The sequence below is a fragment of the Lagopus muta genome, chromosome 6 (assembly GCF_023343835.1).
Source record: "Lagopus muta isolate bLagMut1 chromosome 6, bLagMut1 primary, whole genome shotgun sequence".
In the NCBI taxonomy this organism is placed as follows: domain Eukaryota; kingdom Metazoa; phylum Chordata; class Aves; order Galliformes; family Phasianidae; genus Lagopus; species Lagopus muta.
In genome coordinates this window covers 7,996,934-8,020,077 of record NC_064438.1, presented here as the reverse complement: position 1 = coordinate 8,020,077, position 23,144 = coordinate 7,996,934, and the positions used below count along the sequence as shown (strand labels likewise).

The 23,144-nt window shown below is 38.8% G+C and overlaps 1 protein-coding gene across 11 annotated transcripts in view; it reads left to right on the top strand.

Annotated features, from left to right (window-relative positions):
- The window catches only part of MICAL2 (microtubule associated monooxygenase, calponin and LIM domain containing 2), a 118,815-nt gene that overhangs the window by 30,110 nt on the left and 65,561 nt on the right, over window positions 1-23,144 (top strand). For all 11 annotated transcript variants that reach the window (XM_048948787.1, XM_048948785.1, XM_048948790.1 and 8 more), the window contains exons 3-14: window positions 9,224-9,431; window positions 10,089-10,205; window positions 11,260-11,361; window positions 13,166-13,321; window positions 14,392-14,492; window positions 16,126-16,383; window positions 17,225-17,340; window positions 18,821-18,947; window positions 19,161-19,251; window positions 19,341-19,488; window positions 21,470-21,669; window positions 22,282-22,394. In XM_048948787.1, coding sequence (XP_048804744.1) covers window positions 9,224-9,431; window positions 10,089-10,205; window positions 11,260-11,361; window positions 13,166-13,321; window positions 14,392-14,492; window positions 16,126-16,383; window positions 17,225-17,340; window positions 18,821-18,947; window positions 19,161-19,251; window positions 19,341-19,488; window positions 21,470-21,669; window positions 22,282-22,394 — 1,737 coding nt within the window. The remainder of the gene's footprint in view (window positions 1-9,223; window positions 9,432-10,088; window positions 10,206-11,259; window positions 11,362-13,165; window positions 13,322-14,391; window positions 14,493-16,125; window positions 16,384-17,224; window positions 17,341-18,820; window positions 18,948-19,160; window positions 19,252-19,340; window positions 19,489-21,469; window positions 21,670-22,281; window positions 22,395-23,144) is intronic.

Below are 23,144 nucleotides of genomic sequence, written 5' to 3'. Positions count from 1 at the left end.
GTACCACACTAAGTACTTGTGTCATGTTTCTCACTTCCTCTGCACCTCCAGATGAGGTACAGGAGCAACTTTAAAAGGAGCAGTGGAAGAGCAGCTCCCTTTTGTGGAGTTTTTTGTGTGCCCTTGCTGAATTTACAATGCAGATAAAGTATCAGCTCCAGGGGAAATAGTAACTGAGATGAGAGAGCTCAGCAAGGGCTGGCAGTGAGCTTCCTGCCAAGGGTTCCACACCCAAATCGTCTACAAGAATTTATTCTGGTCAACAAATACTTGGTGGAAGACAAAAGCATTTCCCTCAGATCTGTTTTTCTTTCATTTGCTTGTTTTCAGCTAAGAAGGAAGTAGCTGCAGATGGCATGAAGCCTTATCTGGCAGGTGAGGGCTGTTGTGCCCAGCAGGGCTGCTGCAGGCAGGCTGTGGTCCAGTAGTACTGGGAGTGGTGGAACGAGCACAACTGGTGTGGGTCGGGTCAGACAGGTGCTTGGGTCTTGAGCTTCACCCTGCACAGATTGAAAACAGTCATTACTATGTGTCTATGTAAATAAACACCAACCTGTTCAGAATGTTGAGCCCCTTCTGTTGCTCTGCTTGTTGATACAAAACAGACTTCTTACACCTTGTGAGGTGTGGAATGTGTCTTCAACTCTACACCTCTTTCCAAAGCATGTACTTTTTCCTCTCTTCACTTTTTTTCAGTTCTTTAATAATTTATATTTCAAGTCTCCTTCCTGAAGCAGGTCCTGTTTTCAGCCAAAAACGTTTTGGAAATAAGGACCAGGGATTCCAAAATCTACTGTAAGGTGATATGCTACCACCAGATTTGTTCTGTGGAAGTGATGTTAGCTTTCCCTTCTAGCAGAAGCTGTCCTGAAAGCTGTTACAGTAAGGACGCATTTTCTTATTCTAATTGTGAGACGTGTTCTAGTCTGTCTGTCTTGTTGACAGTCAGATGCAGTAGTGTTACGTGATGGTGATTGTGCAATTCCTAGTGCTTTCTGTTTGTAAGTAAAGCTGTAAATTAAAAAAAAAACAAACTGCCTATGGTAAATTGACATGTGCAAATGAGTGGCTAAAACATTATTTGACTTTACTGGTTCTGTGGCCGTGAGTGCTAGCACTGGAGAATGAAGGTCTTCAAAGACTGCACCGTGACCTGGAAGAAAATAGATCCCAGGAGCCCCAAATTGTTGACTTAGACACTTCTGTATTTTGTACTCAGCTGGAGCTGCTACATGCTTCTGTCCATTCTACTTAGGGAATATAGAAATGATTGGATTTGATTATCCAATCCTTTAAAAAGAAGTAAATAAATACAAATTTTGATTCTGCCTTAAACCTGATGGTTCATTTTCGAGCTCATTTACCCAGTGCTGGCTTGTAAGAGCTAAGCCTTGATTAGATTTTGGTTAACAACTAGCCTGGTATAAAAATGGGTTCTAAACATAATTCTGAAATATGCTGTGAAATAGCCTTGAAATAATTTCACTTGCCGCTTTCTTTCTAAAGCCAGATTTGAAGTGGAATCTTAGCTGACTTTGTAGGTTGTGGTTCAGCTACAAATTTTCAGGTTTTGTATGGCATTTCATATCTGTGGACATGCCAGGCTGTAACATCTTTGTTTCTGCATCTGTTTTTTTGTTTTTTTTTTCCTTTTTATCTTTTTAAATAGCATATTGCCAACTTCTTCCTGTAGCAAAGCTACGTGGTTGTTGACCAACTTGTCTGCATGCTTTGGATGCCTTCAGGCATGAGAAATCCCTTCCTCTGGGTCTGCAGACAAGTCCTCTGCTGGCTGGTCAGCATGGTTCATTAAGCCCCTGACTCTGAAACCATGTGTCAGATTCATTTTGTTCTTGCTGTCACAATCTCAGTAATGTCACTACTCACAAGGCTTGTGGGACTCAAGGCTTGGTCTCTGTTTATTCTTCACTGTGCTCAAGGGCAAGGTTGTTGGTGCCTCCACTTCTTATCTGTGCTGTCCAGTTATGTCTGGATTTTAATTTTATTTTTTCTGCAGTTTTTAAAGATAGCCTTAAAGTATTATCTCAGCATTACAGGCATAAACTTACAAAAGTGGCAGTGTGCATAAATGGTGTGAACCGTATTCATGTCCAAGATAGACAGTGTTCTTTCTGCAAGGTTTATCTTGTTTTCATTTTGATAGTTGGAGCAAGTGAACAAAGAAAAAATGAAAGGCAACATTGCTTTTTTCCTTGCTGTTTTTTTTCTCTGTTTTGATTACAGTAAGAGACAGGTGAGAAAACAGCACATATTTGTTTGATTCCAAAGGATGTTAGGGTTTTTTTTTTGTGTGTGTGTGTTTTATTTGAGGAGATCTTTGGATTAAAATGCTTGCTTGACTTCTGGTAGGTAATCTTTTTATTAAAAGCAGAATGAGGTTTCTTGTCAGATGATATGCAGGTTTTCTTCAAATAACTGTAAGTGTCCTGGAGAGGAAGTGAAAGTCTCTAGAGATACTTTTTTGTTCAATGTCTACCAATTACATTTTTTAAATTTATTTCTTAGAAATTGTTATAAAAGCTCTGAGGTGAAGTAAAGATATTTAAGTATGACCATGGCCTCACAGAGAGCTCGAGAACAATTCTGCAAAACAAAGTCCTGTCAGCCTTGATGCAGCAGTGAAGGAACTCCTGAAATTCCAGTAAACTGAATGCACGTAGACTCTCACTGTTGTGTTGCTTAGCACACTATAAGTTTCAGATGTCTTTCATACCACTGTTTTAATTTCACACTATGAAAAGATTTTTATGAACAAATCTAATATTAGTACGTATATCCTGGAGACAGAGAGGGTGGCTGGGCAAGCATGTCTGAATTCATCCAGGAAAAATGAAGACACGTGGTTTTTTTCCATGCAGAAGCTTATCTTCCAAAAATCCTAGTAAAGATGAGCCAAATGAATGCAGTAAATGTACTAATGTTTCACTTCTGGCATTTTGTCCATATAAAAAAAAAAAAAAAGAGTGCAATAAAGATAGATCCTCTGATCCCTGGATTGCATGGCGTCCAGCTGCAAGGGCAGCAACTGCAGGGCACAGTACTGGGGGAAAGAGCTCTGTCCAAAATCAGCCTGGATTAGGGAGCTTCAAATGCATACTGCAGTCTTTTTAAGGAGAAAAAAAAAAAAAAAAAAAAAAAAAACAAAAAAACCAACCAAGAGCAGTGTCTCCATTTTTGCCAGTTACTGATACAAATGCTTTTGGCAGGAAGAGACCAAGCTGCATATTTTTGAGGCACTCAGTTGAGGGTATAGGGAATAAAATAAAATACTGGTGGGATCAAAAGCATTTCTGTGCTGGGCTGGGGTTTTGCTGCTGCAGTTGGTGGCAATTAGAGGTGCACTATCCTTGCTGTTCCAATTGCCTTTGAACAGTGGTATTTATGTGGTGTCCAAAAATGTCTGCTCAGCAATATCCATCTAGTCTTCATATTTCAAGGTCGTTTTTGGAACTGTCTGTAACACATTTAAATAAAGAGCTTTCTTAACCCTGTGGAGAATTAGGGCCTGTCATTGAAATACATTTATCTGAAGTATTAGTTTTGTCAAATTAAACAGTTTTTAAAAGCATATTTTCATGTATTATATTTTATGAGCTCCTTATGATATTAGCAAGGTTAAAATTCATTATTGCGTAGTAAGTTTAATTAGCTGTGATTTTTTCCTTACTTATTTTGATGAATGATTTTTTAAAAAATAATTGCATGTAGTATAGATCTGTAAATCACAGCAATTTCGGTTATAATTTTTGTTATAAAATAATTCTTATTTCAGCTTGGCGCTATCTATTTTATATTTATGTATACTATTGACAAACGATCACTCTCCAGATCACCGCCAACTTTGTGGTTATCACTATTACTGACAGGGTCCCGGTCTGTTGCTTTATACTAAACCCAGCTCTATAGGTGGGGTAGTGTTTATCAAGTTGGGCAACAGGCAATGAGTACAAACACGTTGGGCATTGTAGGGCATGTGACTGCCAAGGGCCTGCTGGGCTTACGTAGCTCACATGGTTTGTACCTGAGCACCTTGCAGCGGCACATCCCTCATCTTTTGCTGATGCCTATATTCAGGCTGGTGTGCAGAAAGGGAGATGCAAGTGTTTATACTGGAGTGGATTTGGTTTAGTGAAACAGTGAGCATCCAAATAGAGTTCTTGGATGTAAGGGCGTAACTGTATACTTAAATGCTTTGGTAGACAAGGGCTGCAGCAAGACCAGACTCAATGCATTAGGCTGACAAAACACACTGTGCCTATGCTCGTTATACCTATTTGAACTTAGCCTGCTGATTGTTTTTAGTAAAGTTTTAGCTCTTAAAATTTTAATGTTGTCTGAAACAGCATATAAACTTTGAAGTGACTTGAATTATAATGTTTCAAACAAACAAAAAAATTATATATTGGCTATTCAGTACATTCAGGGTACATTTACACGTCAGTATTCAGTGACTGTCACTGAATTTATGTGATAAAATCTGAGGCTACAAATGTGAGATGAACTTTTAAGTCAGTAAGTCAGGAATGTCTGACTGAGCAGCCCTGTTCCTGCCAAAAGCATTCTTCTATGTATTGAAGGGGATGAAATGAAAAGCGCTGCGGTGGAGAGAGCTTCCTGCTGCACTTCTGGTAGCTGTCTGCCTTAGATGCTTCTGCAGCTGCTTTCCTTTGGAGCCTTTCCAGAGAAAGTCATTGCTGATCCAGGAAATGTGTTGTTCCATTAAATTTCATGGCTATCTTATGTTGCATCACATTTAGCTCTATCATGAATAAACATTTGCTCGAATCCATGTAGGATGTAATCCTGTGGTGTCAGTAAAATTAATTCTTGATGCATCCCTGCCCCCTCCAGCATTGCATCCTGAAGTCTGAGGCACTGAAATGTCCTGGATGCGCTATCTGCAGAGCTGAATGCACCTGCAGCCCAGTGCAAATGATGGAGCAGATTTGCCATGGGACGACAGCATAGCTGTGCAGCCTGCAGGCCCTTTGGCTATGGGGCTTCTGGCACTGCAGGGGATCCTGCGGCTGCCAGGAGCACCTGTAGCACCAGCCAGTGGCTTCCAGATATGTGGTGAAGGCCTCGTTTTGTGCCTGTTTCCTGTGGCAAGAGCCATCCCTGTGGGTCCCAAGTAGTGATTTGGGTGAACACCGTGTACCAGTTAGAGGAGGTTAGATCATCTAGGTTGGATATCTCTCACTAGTTTTCATTGGTATGCATGTAGATTTCCACTGAAGAGTGGGAATGGTGCTTCTAGCTGGTGTGCCATGGAACACAAGATCTCTCTGTGTCAATCCAGTTGCGGTTAAGCTCCTGTCCAAAATTTATTTCCTCCATTCTTAGCAGCTGAAAAGGTAGAAATGAGAAAGTTCTGAATTCCTGCTGTGATTATAACTTTCTTCCTCGTATTAGGAAGATATTTGGGAGAGGTGGTGTGTCATGAAACAATTCTGTTTCCTGGAACTAATTGAATGGTTGAGTACCTCAGACAGGAGAGGCCGGAGTGGTTTAGAGTTGGGCAGTATGAATGTGAACACACTGAGCTGCAGTGGATTCTATCTGCAACAGTGCAAAGAAATGCTGTTTGGTTGTGTTCAGCATTCACATACTGCTACCAACTGCTGCATTCCTTAAGTGTGAGCATGTCAATACTAAATGTTACAGTTACATTTTTCTTTTTTTCTTTTTTTTGTTTTGATTCTGACTTTACATTTATTGAAGTCAATGAGATTTTTGTGACTGGATAGGTTGTTCTGAAGCTTTTCTTGTTTTGTGGGTCTTGTTTGTTTGCTTTTAACATAGTGCTAACATTCTTCCTTTCCTTCTTTTCTTTCAAAATCCGTTATTTCTTTAAGCTCACTTTACTGTGTGAAAACCAATGGAGGCATTCTGCAAATTCTCAGCTGTTAAGCTTCATGTGGTTTTTCCAGAACGGGCTATAGGTGAAGGGATTCACAGGCTGAGAATTTAATAGTGAGGAGTGGGAAGGGTTGTGAAAGGTTCCTGCTCTTTCTTCCTCTTTCCTTTTCCTCCACTTCCATTTCCAAAGTGATAAATCTGTGTATTATTTGCAGGAGATCGTACTGAAAAACTCTGTCAGGCACATAAGTCATCCCACTTTTGGAGGGGTAACTTGTGCTGTCATTTTGGTCATCACTACATGCCCTTTTGCAATGTACAAGCATTTGTCAGAGGTTTTTCAGGTACTGTCACTCCTAAACATACTAACAGAGAGCAGGCACCATCTCCAGTTGTCAGATTTACTTCCTTTGAGGAGAATCAAACTTGAGACTTAGCAAATACTGCGTGTGCTTGTATCGTATGTGAAACTTCCTGATGGCTTCTTAATTGAACCTGGAAAACAATCTGTGAAGTTACTGCTGTAAGTAGAGTTTTGATTCTGGTATGGGACAACAGAAGCAGATCATTATATTTGAGAGATAAATACAGTGCTTTTCAACAGTGCCATAGAAACTCATTACGTACTCAGAGACTTGAATCAAGTTTTATAGGATAGGCACATGCTCATTTGTAAAGTAAATTGCACCAAAGTAATTTCAAGAGCAGCCCCCAATGAACCAGAAGTCTGTGGTAACAGCTGCTGAAAATAAGTTACTCAAGGCTCCCTCTAGGCTGATTATAGGAAGGTTTCTCTGCTCTGTGACTTAATTTGCAAGTGGAGAGCTGGGAAGGAAGGACTGTGACAGGTGAGTGGTATGGTCCCTTTTCCTATGCAATAAAGGTAGCAGCACAAGTGCAGTAGGCATTACCTTTGCAAGAGTTTTATGCTGATCCCAGAAGTTTTAAGAAAGAAGATGAAGTGCCAAGTGTAAGATCTACGTCAGCAGAAAGTATCCTTAATAAATCAAAGGAGAAATAGTTTTGAGACAGATATGTTTATTGAAGGTAACTATGGATGGATGGCAAACACACAACCATTTTTCAAAGGGTCTCCAGGCAATTAGTGAGATAATTCATCAGTGTTGATAGGAGGAAGGGAGAGGGTGAAATCCTGCTTAAGTTTTAACATACCAACTAACGATGTCTTCTGTGTGAGTTTTATTATTTGGCAGGATCCACTATGATTAAATCTCAAAAGACTGTTTTTTTTTTTTGGTTTTTTTTTTTGGGGGGGGGGGGCTGTTTCTTTTGAAGTTGCATTTATTTATAATAAATATATACAGCTGACATATATAATACAGTTAGTTAGCAGAAAAAAAGAAAAAAAAAGAAACAAAAAAAACCTAACGGTCTCCCCACCCTCCAAAGCGGAAAGAAAAAAAGCCCTTATCAAACCATGTATGGTCTTGTCTTGTGAAATGTTTGTAACTGCTTGCTAAGCAAGCACTGCTAGGAGTCTGTGTAGCTGTGAAGGCAGTCACTTGCTTGTCAGAACTCGGAGTACTTGTGTTAATCATAAGGATGAACAGAAAGGAGCTGACCTGGACTCTCTCAGCAATCCTCTTCTGAAGTCAGGGTATCTTCTGCACAATATTCTTCCCCTTTATATAATTGTACCTGTTGATATTTTCTTACTACTTACCATGCAGTGAGGAATGTTCTTATATTATAAATCAGGTATGGGCATGGAAGCACAACAACCTGACTTAACTCACTTAATAACTAGTTAACAAAATACTTGCTTAAATCACTGCAAAAACACCTTATATTTCTGTGTGAATGTGAGTTCTTTATGTTATTGACTTTAAATAAAAAGAAAAGAAAAAAGAAAAAAGACATTTTTATACTTATGTAATTTGCTTGGACAAAAGTCATGGACAAAAGTCAATGCCAGATAATTTTTAAGATGTTAAAACCTGAGAACTAGTGAACAAACCAAAACAAATAAATGACCCCATTTTATGAAAGAGAACTGTAATGGGAACCAGACTCATATCCATTGAGCCTCCAGATACAGTCCGTGCTTGCTTTGAAACTGTAATCACTGTCTGGCTATGTATGTGGGACAAACAGGAACATGTCTGCATTGTGAGATAATGGTTTTGGATTTGCTCTGCAGCACAGCTCGGCCTTGGATCCAGAGCTCACCCCTCAGCTCGTGCCCACCTTGTCCCTCTGTATCCCAAGCCCATTGCTTGAACTGATGGTGTAGGTTTCGTGAGGTCTTCATGGTTTGGGGAGGTTTTTTTTTGCTTCTTGCCCTTTAGTGAGGGAATGTGAATGTTGTTGAGCTTCCAAGACTGTTTCTAGGCAGCTTTTAGTAATCAAGCAGGAAAATGTAAACATCAGCTATATTTGGATTTTAATTAGTAGTTTTCTGGAAATGGTTTGCCTGTTAATCTGTGAAAACTCACAGCTGTCAGCTAAAATTTAGGTGAGAATTCTCTTTAATAGTTGCATTTTTTTCTTCTAAGAATGCTCACATTCAGATTAAAGCCCCTAAGAAGTGATTGTCTTAATGGTAAGGATGTTGGCCACTCCATGAAATGGAATAAGGCTTGCCATGTTCCCCACCTCTGGTGAAGCAGGACAAGCCTACTGACTTCCCTTGACGTGCCCCTGCCTTACAGCAGCAGATGAGCCAGGCTCTTCTATTCAGGATATTTCCTCATTTGGAGGAGGGTAACAAATACAGTTATAATAACAAAGACTGCTAGTTTAACTAGCAGCTCCAGCAAATGTGCTCCAATTCCCTCTTACTAAATAAATAAAGCCTACATCAAGACTGCTTATTTCTGTTCCATTTTATGTAGGTGTAATACTTTTTACTGCAAACAGTTCTGAAATGCTCCCTGCCCAGGGAGGTGGTGGAGTTGCCGTCCCTGTCAGTGTTCAAGAGGCATCTGGATGACGTGCTGCGTGATATGGTTTAGTACTAGTGGTGGCAATGGTGATGAGACGGTTGGTCTAGATGATCTTATAGGTCGTTTCCAACCTTGTGATTCTATGATTCTATGTAACTGAGATATTCAAGCAGATTCTAAGAGGTGTTTGGCTTTCCGTAGTTCCTTCTTTTTGTCAGGTGTTCTTACGTCTGCATGAAGAAATTCATCCTCCTTTGTAAACTGTCTAAATGCCCCATGCAAACAAAATTTCTGTTCATTGATTTATACAGTCAACTTGAAGACATCCTTGATAGCACGAATCTGACCAAATATGAAGTCATAACAATAGAATAAATTACAGATTACTTAGAAATCAGTACCAAATCCTGCGTAAAACTTCCTCTTTTCTCTGGTAGTGTTTAATTATTGGAGGTGGCCCATGTGGCTTGCGGACTGCCATAGAACTTGCCTTCCTGGGAGCCAAAGTTGTCGTCGTGGAGAAGCGGGACACTTTTTCAAGAAACAATGTGTTGCATCTCTGGCCGTTTACAATCCATGACCTCCGGGGACTAGGAGCAAAGAAATTTTATGGGAAATTCTGTGCAGGATCCATTGATCACATCAGTAAGTACCTAAGGATATGGACTGTGTTCCGATAATAGAGATGTGAAGATCAGATTAATGGAGACTTTCTCTGTACGACAGAGAGCTTATCTGCCATAAACGTATATGCATGTTAAGGAGAGGGAATAAAAGATTTCATTGAAGCAAAATGGCAGTTGGACAAATGACAGTCTTATGGAGCAGTTTGTTTAGTCTGGACTTCTTAAACAATAAATTACATTTATTTTATTATGTATGTAGAATCTTGATGTTCATTCTAGTATGCTAAAGGTAGATGCAGCTCTTAATGAGAAGATAGGTGTAAGTGTGGTATTTCACAGGGAAATATTTTCGTGCTGTAATTTTTTTTTCTTCAGGTGGTTAGCAGATTGGGTATGCAAGTACTCTAAATATTGTTAAAAAGGCAAGCTTTAATTTTATTCATTTATTTATTTATTTTAAGAAAATCACAGAAATCATTTTTATAACCTATGAGATTGGAAAATGAGAAATAAGAGAACAGTGTCCTGTGGTGGTTGCTACATTTGAATTTGCCACAGTATGGGAAATAATAGTGCTATATGTTTTTGTTAACAATGAATATCAGCTGGGTGGCATGCTGACAGAACCTGTACTTGCTTATGCATTGAATACATCTTTGCTTCTTGCTACTTACAGGTATTCGACAACTTCAACTTATCCTCTTCAAAGTTGCACTTATGCTAGGAGTTGAAATCCACGTGAATCTAGAATTTGTGAAAGTCCTGGAACCCCCTGAAGATCAGGAAAATCAAAGTATGGTTTATCATAATGTGATTCTTTACAGAGTAACTTCATGTCAGGTCTTAAGAGAAATCTGTCAAGGTAGTTGAATTCTGCTTAAAGGAATTGGAATCTTTTGCCCTTCTTTTTTTAGCCAGGTTTGCTGTCTGCAACTGTAGGCATAATAAGTATTGTTGTGACAGTGCTCTGATAATTCTTAAAATATGGTCTAGCTTTAAGAGTTGAGGTTTTGCACTGTGTCTTCTGGCATGCATTTGAGGCTTTGCAGGGAGTCTTCTGTGGCTTTCTGGTATCCTCTTGCGAAAACAATTTTTGATTGATAATACAAATATAGAGAATGGATGAAGCACTCTGGGCCTCATTTTGCTTTCACATTTGATACAACTCCCACTTGCTTAAGGTCTTATCAGTCATCTTATGCAAGATTTGTACGCACAAAATAAAGGAAAAATCTCTCCATATATTAGTATTTAAGGAGTAGTAGCAATAGAATATTTTTGAATTTTACTTCATTAGAATACTGTGCTATTCCTCTGTAAATGTTCATGTGCCAATACTAGAACAAATAAATGGTTAAAAGTACTTGAAACCTATTATATATCTCTTAAATGTTGGCAATACTAACACTTTTAGTCAAACAGTTTTAACTTAATGCAAATATGAAATTCATCTTCATTACTGTACTTCTGTTAAATTGCCATTTAGGAGACAGAATTAATATTGATGTGAGGAGGCTATCTTTCTTCTTTTAAAACCCATCTTTTCCTGTTAATATGTATATGTGCTCCCTTAGTAAAGTAGTTGTGAGACTATTTTTGTGAGCATGTACTTGTGATATGGGCCTTAGAGGAGGTTTTGTGCTTCAAGAGATCCAAGTAAAGGCATCCTTTTTATGTTGACAGCTTATGAGCTTGACACATTGCTTAACGCAGTTTTTTCCCTGCATTGATCTGAGGCAGAATGCAAATCCATTTGAATGAGAAATAGACCACTTACCCTGATACTTTTTCTTCAGACTGAAAACCCTGCTGTATTTCTGAACAAATATTATTCTTTGTGGTTTTAGAGATAGGTTGGAGGGCTGAGTTTCTCCCGGTGGATCACCCTTTGTCAGAGTATGAATTTGATGTTATTGTTGGTGCAGATGGCCGGAGAAACACATTAGAAGGTAGGTAAACGTCTGCTTTTAGCCATGTTGTTTTTTTCTGTTAGGATATATTGCAAGACCTGGAAGTCAGAGAACAAAAAGGAACGTGCTGCCTTTAAATCCACTGATGTCTGAGAAAACAAGTTGTTTTTTTATGTGCTATGTTCTACTTTTGTTAAGTTGTGGCTCAAAATAAAGATACTTAAATGTTGTGACTGATTCTCAGCACTGTCTGTATCTGCTTTGCCTCCAGAATATAGCGTGGTTCCATTGGGCTACCTTCAGTGTTAGGTAATCGCATGGTTATTTAACTTAGAGCACTGACAAGATGCATGTCAGGAATTGCATTGTCTTTGCTATTGTGCCGTAGGCTTGCCTATATGCTTGAGCTAATGACCAAAAGGTGACTGACAGGTATTTAATAAAGGCATCAGAGGTGTAAGTCCTGTGTAAAGATGATTTAACTTCAGACACAGTTACTTTGGAAACAGTTTGAAAAGATAATAAATTATTGAAAGGGGGGGGGGGATGCGCTTAATGGTCTTGAGTCAGTGCTGAGAATGTAGACTGCCTGAGCTCTTTGTTAGTGAGAGACTACTTAAGCTGCTGCTGTATCACACAGACAAGCTTGTTACCTAATTATATGCCTTCCTTGTAGCTTTAATTATGTCCATATTAATTTAAGTTCAGTAAATACTCCATTTCCCCTTTTTTGTTAGCTTTGTAATAGATCTGGGTTCTTTTCTTATGTCTGTCAAATGCAATATGCTAAGAATTAACTCCTTATGATATCTTTTATTAGAAAAATCTCCACGCTTTTCTGCTGTCTATCCCCTATGAAGGATTATTTAAGTAGTCAGGTGTCAGCAAAATAAAATTACTCTTACCTCAGCTGCAGACTCAACTGAGAAGCTGGTAGTTATCATTGTTACAGGATCTGAGGGAATATTTCATGCACTGAAGATTATTTACATACAGAAGCTGGTATTTTCATGTTAACTTATTCCAATGAAATTTTGAGAATGTATCAAGATGCACAGCGAGAAAAATCATAGCTGACTGATTTCTTAATAGAAGTGCATGTATTCTCTGTCAAGTCACGTGCAATTAGTGAAAAATACAGAATCTGTCCTACTTCACAATTTCCTTATGTATAAAGGGAATGCACAAACAAAAACTGAATGCGTAATTGCAAGATGGGTGCTTAGCAGGTGTTTTTGTGAAACTAGGATGAAGTTAGAATGCAAGTAACTTTGCTTGTTGAACTGCTCATATTGGAAATAAGTTACTGAATATTTTTCAACCCCTAAAATCTTTGAAAAATTGCATTAGTTTTTAGTGTGTGCAGCTAAGCCCTGTTGTAGAGGTTTCTGTTTTCTCAGATGCTGCTTTTGACTAATGATTTCTGCATGTTTTTTCAAAACTGATTACTGCCCATCTAACATAAATCACATTTTTATTCAGCAGGTTAAAAATGTTTCCCTCAATTAAGTTTATCTGCACCGTTTCCAGTTTATCTTCATTCCCCACTTTTCTTTAACTTCTCATGTTCAACTTCTTCCCCTACCTCCACTTCAGACTTCAGTAGGTTGTTCTGTCTTAGTTTGTTTTTAAAATGAGACTTCATCTTGAATACAGTACAATTCCACTTTTGCAGCTGGGACTGGGGGGGAAAAGACTTTGCATTCAAGGGAATTTAAGATGGAATGTGCTGATTGTGGTGTTTGATGAAATACTGGATTAGACCAAGTATTCTTCAACTGATCCTCCTTCATATTCTTATGTCAAGTTTTCAGTGTTTTTATTTATTTTCTTTGCTTACTAGGTTTTAGGAGAAAGGAGTTCCGTGGAAAGCTAGCTATAGCTATCACTGCCAATTTTATAAACAGAAATACAACTGCAGAAGCCAAAGTAGAAGAAATTAGTGGTGTTGCTTTCATCTTCAATCAGAAGTTCTTCCAAGACCTTAAAGAGGAAACAGGTGGGGAATATTTCTATTAGCATCAATTTGAATACATTTCATTAAAAAAAACAAATGATAAAGTGCTGATGATGTCATAATCTTGCCAAGGGAAGTTATGTATATTTACGATGTGGTGGGATTTTCTTTTTAGCTTAGGTGTTGCCACGCTGTTGTTTGTTTTGGTGTTTAAATTTTTCTCAACTGTTTAAAAAAAAAAAAAAAAAAAGCCATGTCCAATCAACTTGAGCAGAGCTCTTTCAGTGCCCAAAGATTTCCCTGAAGGCATGGTTTGTTTTGTTTGTGTGTGTCTGTTCACATACTGAGTGAACCCTGTGAAAAAGGTATTGCCCTTCTAGGAGGGGTTTGTTTTTCTTTTCGATGTGCAGATCTGATAAAGTGCCATAAATATTTGAATATAAACAGTGAAATACATCTGTATGAAAAGAGGTTTCAGAATAGTTGCATCCCCTGGAAGTACAAACAATTCCATTCTTACAGCTAATTTATTATTGATATTGCTACTGTAACAACATCAAAACTTCTGGTTAGACCCAAAGGCAGAAGTCTACCAACCTAAAAAGCATGTTGTTCCTTTTATTTCTCTTTCTCACCCCCGGAAGATTCATCATAGAATCATAGAGTGGCTTGAGTTGGAAGGGACCTCAAAAATTGCCTGGTTCCAAACCCTCTGCTTTGGGCAGGGTGGCCAACCACTGAATCAGACACTAGATCAGGCTACCCAGAGCCCCATCCAATCTGGCCTTGAACATGCACAACCACTCTGGGTAAACTGTTCCAGCACATCACCACTCCCTCAGTGAAAAACTTCCCCTGACATCTAATCTGAATCTCCTCCCTTTTAGTCTAAAACTGTTCCCCTTTGTCCTATCAAACATCCTATTAATAAGGTTGTAATTAACTGGCTTTTCCTTACTAGAATGCCAAATATCTTTAAATTATGTTGAGACAAACTCATTGGGTCACTCCTTGGGAAAGTGGAACAAGAAGACCTAGTAGGTCTCACTATAGTGTTATTAGTAAATGACAGAAAATGCCTTGTGCGTTGTAACAAATGCATTCTCTTTCAGGAATTGACCTGGAGAATATTGTTTACTACAAAGATAGCACACATTATTTTGTGATGACGGCAAAAAAACAGAGTCTTCTGGACAAAGGAGTGATTATAAATGTATGTAAAAATTCTGGGTAAAGCTTTACTTCATTTACTTGGCACATAATAACTGTGAACATCTGCATAAATGTTATTCCATATTATGGAAGGTGTTTATAGACTTATAACCTGATTAGAGCTCAGATCACTTAGGCTTTACACTGTTGACTGTTGTTGTTTTTCCTATTAGCACAAAGTTTCTATAGAGAGGTAAAAATTATACTTGCTAAATTTCTCACTTGTGAGACTGGCAAAAATGAGATTTTCATTCAGCTTAGAAACGTGTGGTGTTGTCACCACCCCAAAAATAAGAACCTTGTTTAAGGTTAACCTTGCACAACTATGTCCAGCTTCATCAGACAAACGAGGAAGTGTTATAATCTACCCCAGGTTAAGTTGCAAATTCTCCAAAGTTGATAAAACCTGCTAGAACAAGTGTGTAAACGTGAGGGCATGAGCTTTCAAAAATACCTGGAAATTTCTGGGGCCTTTTGAAAAACAGTGGTTTTTTTCTTTTTCCTTTTATTTATTTTTTTTTCTTCTCTAAAAGAAAGAGGTTGTTTTCCTTTGTTTCTAGAAAGTGTTTTGGCACTACTTAAGGCACTATTTAAATTTCTCTTCCTGGAAATGCAGTAGTAGGCAACTTTTCTTGTGAAGTAAGACGATGCCAAAACAGTCAATTATAAATTCCCATAGGAAGTGCCTGTAGGGAACTGTTGGAAGACTTCTTTCTGATGGGACCACTTAACTCAATGCTACAATTTCCAGACTTTTTGGAGGATGTAACCACAGTGGTTGCCTCAGAGGTGATGGGACAGTGGTGGGTGGCCCCTGGAGCTAAGAAGCTGATGTCTTCAGATGAGTGGGATGGGGCATTTAAGGAAGAGGAGCTGTGGCCTGGCTGTCATTTTCCTAAGTCTCTCATATCTGAGTAAAGAGAACAATCTGCTGAAAGACAACTAGGCTCATAGCCATTCTGTGGCATCATCCTTGTGATTAGGGGTCTCATCCGTGATTAAGCTGTAAATAGAAACTGCCTTATTAATAATCTTTGGCTTTAAATAGAGTGACCTGTAAAGGGAATGTCCTTTACCACACTGACTGGAAAAACAGGCACAAAAAAAAAAAAAAAAAAAAAAAAAAAAAAAAAAGAAAAAGAAAAATCAACCCCAAATCAACCCCAAGACAAGAACAGAAAAATTTCTGTGGTCCGAGTTTGACTGTGTGGACTTAACTGAGCTGTTAAGCCAAACCTTCAGGTTGAGAATGGCATATTAACATCATTGTTTCGTAGTTATTTCTGCTCCAATTTGTTTTTTTATGTAGGGTGCACTCAAAGGAAAAAGAGTTGGAGTGACGATGATCACATCTTTTGATAGAATGGAAGTTATGAAGAAAACACATAGCTAAGGAGCTGGGAGGCTCCATAATATTTTATTGCAAATAAAGCTGCTTTTCACTATTGGCACAGTGTTCCTATTTGTGGTAGCAGAAGAAACCTATATTTGTGTACTTTTGAGAGATCATGATAAATTTCCCTTGGTTCTTTACGCCGGGAGATGTACATTCCGCTCTGATGCTATGAGACATCAAGGCTCCACTTCAGAGAGTTTAGATGGAGTATGTAATCCTTCACCCCTCTCTCTTGCAGGACTACATCGATACTGAGGCACTCCTCTGTGGCGAGAATGTGAACCAGAGCAATTTGCTGTCCTACGCTCGAGAAGCTGCTGACTTTGCAACCAACTATCAGCTGCCTTCCTTGGATTTTGCAATTAATCACTATGGGCAACCAGATGTAGCAATGTTTGATTTTACATCTATGTATGCATCTGAGAATGCTGCACTGGTGAGAGAAAGGCACAGGCATCAGCTCCTGGTTGCACTTGTTGGAGACAGTTTACTTGAGGTACACCTAGGCTTATTTTCCAAATACTTTTTTAAATCCAGCCATTTTATCTCCCTTGTCAAACAGTCCTTGTATTCTCTTCCATGTCCTGAAACAAACGTACCTTCCTCGGAGTAGACGTTTTATTCCTTTTTTTTTTTAAATGCCATAGTTTATGTCATAACTAATGCTTGGCTGGTAGTCCCTGTCTGGGATTCTGTTTTGCTTTCTGCGTGTTGTATTTCTGTCTGAAAACTGTGAGCTATGTGTCTTCAGCTTAGGTGCATGGTATAACTCTCCTGATTTCAGGCAGAGGGAAAAACTTAGTCCAAATTTTATTGCAGTCTCTTTGCTTTAGTATGTTTTCTTTCTTAAGTGAAAAGTATCCATTAGCTGTAAAACACACATTTGTCTTATTATTATTATTTTTAACCAGACTGACAGCCTGAAGTGTTTGAGAAGACTAGTCCAAATGATAGAAAAAAAGGCTTAATTCCCACCCCTCATACCCTGCCCCACCACCTTTCAAACAAACAAACAAACAAAAAAACCTGACTGATTTTTGACTACTCAGTCTTTTTTTTCCAGGCCTTACTTCTTGAAGTTAAGAAGTCAGTTTTTCAATGTACAAGTTACCAAAAAAAGAAAAAAGAAAAAAGAAAAAGTGAAAGCACAGTCTTCTTCATTATCTGAGTCTTAGAGAAATCTCTAAAAACTGTAAGAGTTGGCTGTGCTGTATTTTAACTCTTTCCAGGCTGCTTTTCTAAGACTGTGTGAAAAGTTATGTTCCAAATTCATACCGTAAGTTCTGTAATAAAATCTGAAGAAATACAAAGAGTTAAAATGTAAATGTTTCTTACAGCCTTTCTGGCCAATGGGTACTGGCTGTGCAAGAGGCTTCTTAGCTGCTTTTGATACCGCTTGGATGGTGCGGAGCTGGGCTCAAGGAAAACCCCCACTAGAAATCCTTGCTGAACGGTGAGCTCTGCTTTTGTCTTCCTCATTTTCAGTATGTTTTAAGGTGTTGCTGTGTTGGTTGAAGACAGTGGAAGATGAAACATCATCTGGATAAAAATTTTGTTTCCCTGCAGTGGCATTCAGTTGAAATTATCCATTCTTACAGTGGGACTTCTGTTGCTTCTGTACAGGGATTCAGAGATCCAGCAGAATGCCTGACATGGGTCTAAATCATTAATTTAAATTATGAATGACTAGATTTAAGTATAATCTGTGGGAAAAATCTAATGTTATCTTTAAACCTGTAGTTTAACTACTACAAGCTGCCCAGAGAAGTTGTGGGTGCCTCAGTCCTGGAGGTGTTCAAGGCCAGATTGGATGGAGCCCTGGGAAGTCTAATCTAGTGGATGGCAGCCCTGCCCGTGTCAGAGATGTTGGAACTCTGTCATCTTGAAGCTCCTTTACAACCTAAACCAACCATCCTATGATTCTATGATCTTGTGAAGAGAAATAACACTCCAAGCACCTCAGCACCTGTGTTTTGTGTTTTTTGTTGTTGTGGTTTTTTTTGTTTTTTTTTCTTTTCTTTTTTTTTTAATTTCAGTAGCAAAAAAGATGTTCATTGCTGAAACAACCGTAAACAAATACTTTAAAGCCAACAGCTTTCATTATTAGTATCTGTTTTTAACTTTGCTTTTTGGCTTAGTAGGTCAACTGCCCTCTCTATTTAGTCTGATAAATGTCTGCAAAGATGAATTGCTGTTGTGCTGAATCATAAGCTTCTTTCTCTGTGTAATGACTTCTTGATCAGAGCAAAAACCTGTTGTTAACTACACCAGTAATCCTGGTGTGTCAATGGTCTGATGGTTGAAGTTGCTGACTTTGGTGCTGACAGCAGCTGCCCTGCTCTCCTGCAGCTACCCAAGCTTTTTAGGGGTAGATAGACTATAGAAATAGTCATGGTTGTGGTAATGCAAGTAGGAGCATTACAAAGTACAGTGCTTTGAGGATTTTTAAGATAGAAGCGTGTGTGATGACTCAAACGCTTCATAGTCCCCAGTGGAAAATTGAACAGCATAATAAAAAAGGCTGTGGTGGTTATAGGAATACAGAATGACGGGTTTTTGTGCTGTTATGTGGTAAAGAAGTTACTCCTTGGGTGGAGGTTAAAGCAAAACCAGATGACTGTATGATGTAACCTTCTTTTTTTAAGTTCTTCTTCTTGCTCTCTTCCTGCCTCAGGAAAATATGGGCATAAGTTCTGAGAGTCTGTCTTTTTGTTGACCTTCTTTCTGTCTGGCATCCTTTTCCTGCTGAGTGGGGGTAAGAAATGGGGTGGATGCATTATGCAGTTAGTGCATAACATTTGTCCAGGCAGAATCAAGGTAAAGGTGCAGGTAACTACAAAAATAAATAAATAAATAAATAAAATCTTTTTATTTAATGAATATCTTATAATCAATGTATTTTACATCTTTTTTTTTTTTCTTTTCTTTGTAAGGGAGAGTATTTATCGACTCTTGCCTCAGACTACCCCTGAAAATATAAACAAGAACTTTGACCAATATACCATTGATCCAGGAACGAGGTACCCAAACTTGAACTCAAGCTGTGTTCGACCTCACCAGGTCAGTACTCAAAAGACTCGCTTGGGAAATCACAGGTGTTGTTGTTTTTGCTGGGTTTCTTTTGTCCGCGTATGGCCACAAGTAGTACATAAAATCTTCAGAAGACTCTGTAGTCTAGATCCAGCTGTTGATAAAGTTAACCTAGAAAGAAAAAAAGTTTTTTTGCCCTTCAAGCAATTCTAACGTTGTGTTACAAATGATTTTAACTTGTAGGTGAAACAATTATACATTACCAATGAGTTACAGCAATGTTCTCTTGAAAGAGCAAGCTCCATTAGAAGATCAGTGAATCTCTCAAGACATGGTATGTGGTATCTCATGCTTGTATTGAAATATTGAAGCTTTCTGAGCATACAAAAAATGATCGAAATATTTGCTCTTTGCTAACTGCAGAGTCGGACATTCGACCTAACAAACTCTTGACCTGGTGTCAGAAACAGACAGAAGGGTACCGTAATGTTAACATCACAGACCTGACTACCTCTTGGAAAAGTGGCCTTGCGTTGTGTGCAATTATCCATCGCTTCAGGCCTGACCTCATGTAAGTGACATCTGTAGATTTTAGGCATAGGATATATCAAGTATTCACCAAAGTATAGCATAAGAGCAGCCAAAATACTGGTACTCTACAATTCCCTTCTATTTGTTTTTGCAAGGAAGTACGCACCATAGCCTGGTTTTGGGGCACAGGGTAGTAGGGTTGTTTTTGTTTTACCTTTTTTTTTTTTTTTTCTTCCCTGTGTGTCCTTGCATATGCAAAATGAAATGCATATGCTTTCAAAGATTTAGGAAGATTTTGAACCTTGTGACTCGTGATTATGTCCATGGGATTCACACAGTTACTTAAAATGAAAATTGCAGTGCTTGGAGAATGTGAGAGCTGTATTCCCAAGTCTGCCTGGAGACAGGTTTTTAGGGTATATTTAAAACCACAGTTGTAATGGTACTGTCAGGAGTTAGAAAAATACTTGGTTCAGTCTTAACTGAGCTGTCTTATGCCTGCTGTAGTGGTTACCACAGTAGCCTAGGCAAACCCCAGGCCACAGAGGTGATGTGGGAGATGGCAGCCTTGCACAGTTCTTCATCCAGTGTCCTGGCATGTGGGCCCTTGAAAATTAACTATTCTAGGAATTGATAGTATGCCAGCTTCTCCATTTTTTTACTGTGTTTCTGGGGTCCTTACCCTAGGCTTGACTTCTTATATTTGAATATTTTAAAAGGTTTCTCAGTTAGAGACAGGAGGGCTGGTGTGTAACTTGGAGCAGGAGTGGCAATAACTGGCAGGGGATCACAAGGCCTGCTTGTTGACATCTATGCTGGGGTGACTCTTCTGCCCTCTCCCAAGTCCCCAAAATGCAGTGGGTTCTTTCTCTTGCCTTTCCATGCAGATTAGTCGCTCACAGACTTAGGAGTCGTGAGTGAATTACTGTCAGCTGCTCTTTATTGTAGATAAATGAAAGAAATCATTGAGTTGTTTTTTTTTAATGTGGTATAATAATTTGGGGAAAAAAAAATAGGAATGATGTCCAGGGCACTTGTATACCTTTATCAGAGGAAGAACTAACACTGCACATTCTAAGAAAAAGGTTGATGGGTTGTTTGGAGTGAGGTTTTTGTGGTGGAAGTTTTTTTTTGTTAGGTTAGTTGCTAAATAAATAAATAGAAACTTGAGGAAAAAAAAAAAGAGGAGGGGGTGGAATGAGTGTGGCAGATGATTATGGATGGTTTTGTTGCCAAAGGAGAGAGCAGAAAGCAAAGTCGTCCTTGCTGTATGTGGGAAGTGTATCTCTTGGGCACTGCTCTCTAGAAAGTTGAAAGATTCCTGAGCTAACATATGTCATGCTGTTTGTTCACTTGCTTGGATCTTGTTGGCTTTTCCTGTTAAATGCGGTTGCTGAAGGAAGCACGTGGCCAGACGGGAGCTGAGCAGGCCAGTGAGGGACAGGCTGCAGGCAGTGCTGGGGCAGAGGGCTGTGTGCACTCTCTGGCTCCAGAAATGTGTGTTGAGAAGAGAGAAATTCTTTTGGGTTCAAAAGCTCACATTCCTTATGAGGAGAAAGAAACTACCCTGCCTGGAGCTTTATAACTTATTCTCATTTATTTTAATAATGGATTTTGGAAGTTGTTCAAAGGTACTGGAGCCTTAAAATAAGTCTTAGAGAAAATGTATTAGAGAATGGTAATGCAGTTCCAAATGTGTGATATACTTATTTAGTGCACTAATAAATCTGGTTATGATATGTGCAGGAGCTCCTCATTCAAGCTATGCATGTAACACCTTAAAGAGAAATGCAGTGCATCTGCATGTGTGCATGCACACATATAACGTTTTTGTTTCCTAAAATACTCACCTAAATTACTCCTTGTGGTTTTGGTTAGAGCTCGGATTCACATGGTGAAATGCCCATGCCTGTTCTTACATTCTTGTCTTGCACCTCTCTGATTTACAAGGGGAACCTGTTGTTTTTCCAGGGGATACAGAGAGCAAACTGGTACTGATGCCTGTACATTCTCCCCCACAGAGACTTTGATGCACTGAACGAAGAGGACATTGTCAAAAACAACCAACTGGCATTTGATGTCGCTGAGCGGGAATTTGGAATCCCCCCTTTGACCACAGGGAAGGAGGTGGGGTCAGCTGAGGAGCCTGACAAGCTCAGCATGGTCATGTACCTCTCCAAATTTTATGAGCTGTTCAGGGGCACACCTCTGAGGACAGTAGGTAAGCTGAACTGTTGCGTGTTCTCCCAAGTTTGGGAAGTGGGAGCACTTCACCTAGGCTGCTCACAAGCACTGCGTCTGAGCCACCAGCCATTTCCCAATTGAGCCATTCTGGCACACAATAATGTCTGCAGTAATTACTTGTGCTTAGAAACAGAAAGGGGGAAGAACATGATGGGACACCAAGGTTTTGCAGGTCCTTGATGGTTTCAGAGAACAGAGGCAGTTCACAGAATCACAGAATTGTAGGGGTTGGACGGGACCTCCAGAGATCATTGAGTCCAACCCCCCTGCCAAAGCAGGTTCCCTACAGCAGGTCGCACAGGCAGGCATCCAGGCAGGTTGGATAACTGCAGCTTGAAATCTAACTAAGTTTGTGTATAAGGTCATTAAGAATCATTCTCTGTTAAGGGTGACTGCCTATGTCATGTCTGTTCCTTGATTTTTTTTGTTGGTTTGTTAAAAACTTACCTCTGTATTGTATGCATTTTATAGCCTGAGTCTCTCATACATAATTCTTATTACTATTCAGCTGAAATGTAGTGGCGTTGGCAAATTTTTTTTTTTTAAATTGAATAAGTATACTTCAGTCTTTTTTTTTCTTTTTAAACAGATGCTGGGGATAAGCAAAATGGAGAAAGTAATGAACTTTGCTCAGCAAAATCATCAAACTTCATCTTTAATAATTACATCAACTTAACATTACCAAGGAAGCGAGTGCCAAAGGTAAACTGTGAAGAATGGTTTGCTCTATAAATCTTTGTCTTTTAAAGGTGGAAAATTAACTCCTATGCTCATAAATAAGGGCGAAGATTTGTGTGTGCTTTAAGGAAGTAAAATAAGATTTCAACAAAAATTAACATACGTGAACGCTACATCATTATGATGTTTGTAATGATAAAACTGAAGCATTGTCACTGTGAAATGGCTGAAGCATTAGTAAACCCAGTTAAGCATATATAATGCCAATAGTCTAATCTTAGTGAGAATTTGTGTGTATTTCAGGAGATTTCATATTCATTCTCCATATCAATCTTCTTCAGTGTAGAAAAAAGACAGGGAAGAAGGATGTTTTATTTGATGTGTTCCTAAGTTGCGGTTATCAACTCAAGATGTTGGAGTTGTTGGTTACGTTACCTGCAATGTTTCTTATGCTTTCTTTTTAGAAAGTTTCCTAGAGGTATTTTTAAGAAGTTTGGCATGGTGCTACATGCCACGTTTTGTAGTTTACTGCTTTCTTTTGTTCTTGTTTTGTTGTGGTTTTGTTTTTGTTTTCTTTTCTTTTGATGGGGAAGTCTGAGATTTTGCTAGGCATGATTATTACTCCCTTAAGAAAAGGGAAATTTCCTTAAGAAAAATAGTATTGCAACTTTATATTCCTAGGTTTAAATATATATTCATAATCCTATATATTTGTTCAAATAGTCACTGGTATGTAAGAAGTCTTAGAAGCTTTTTTGAGCAGTTAGAGGGTTC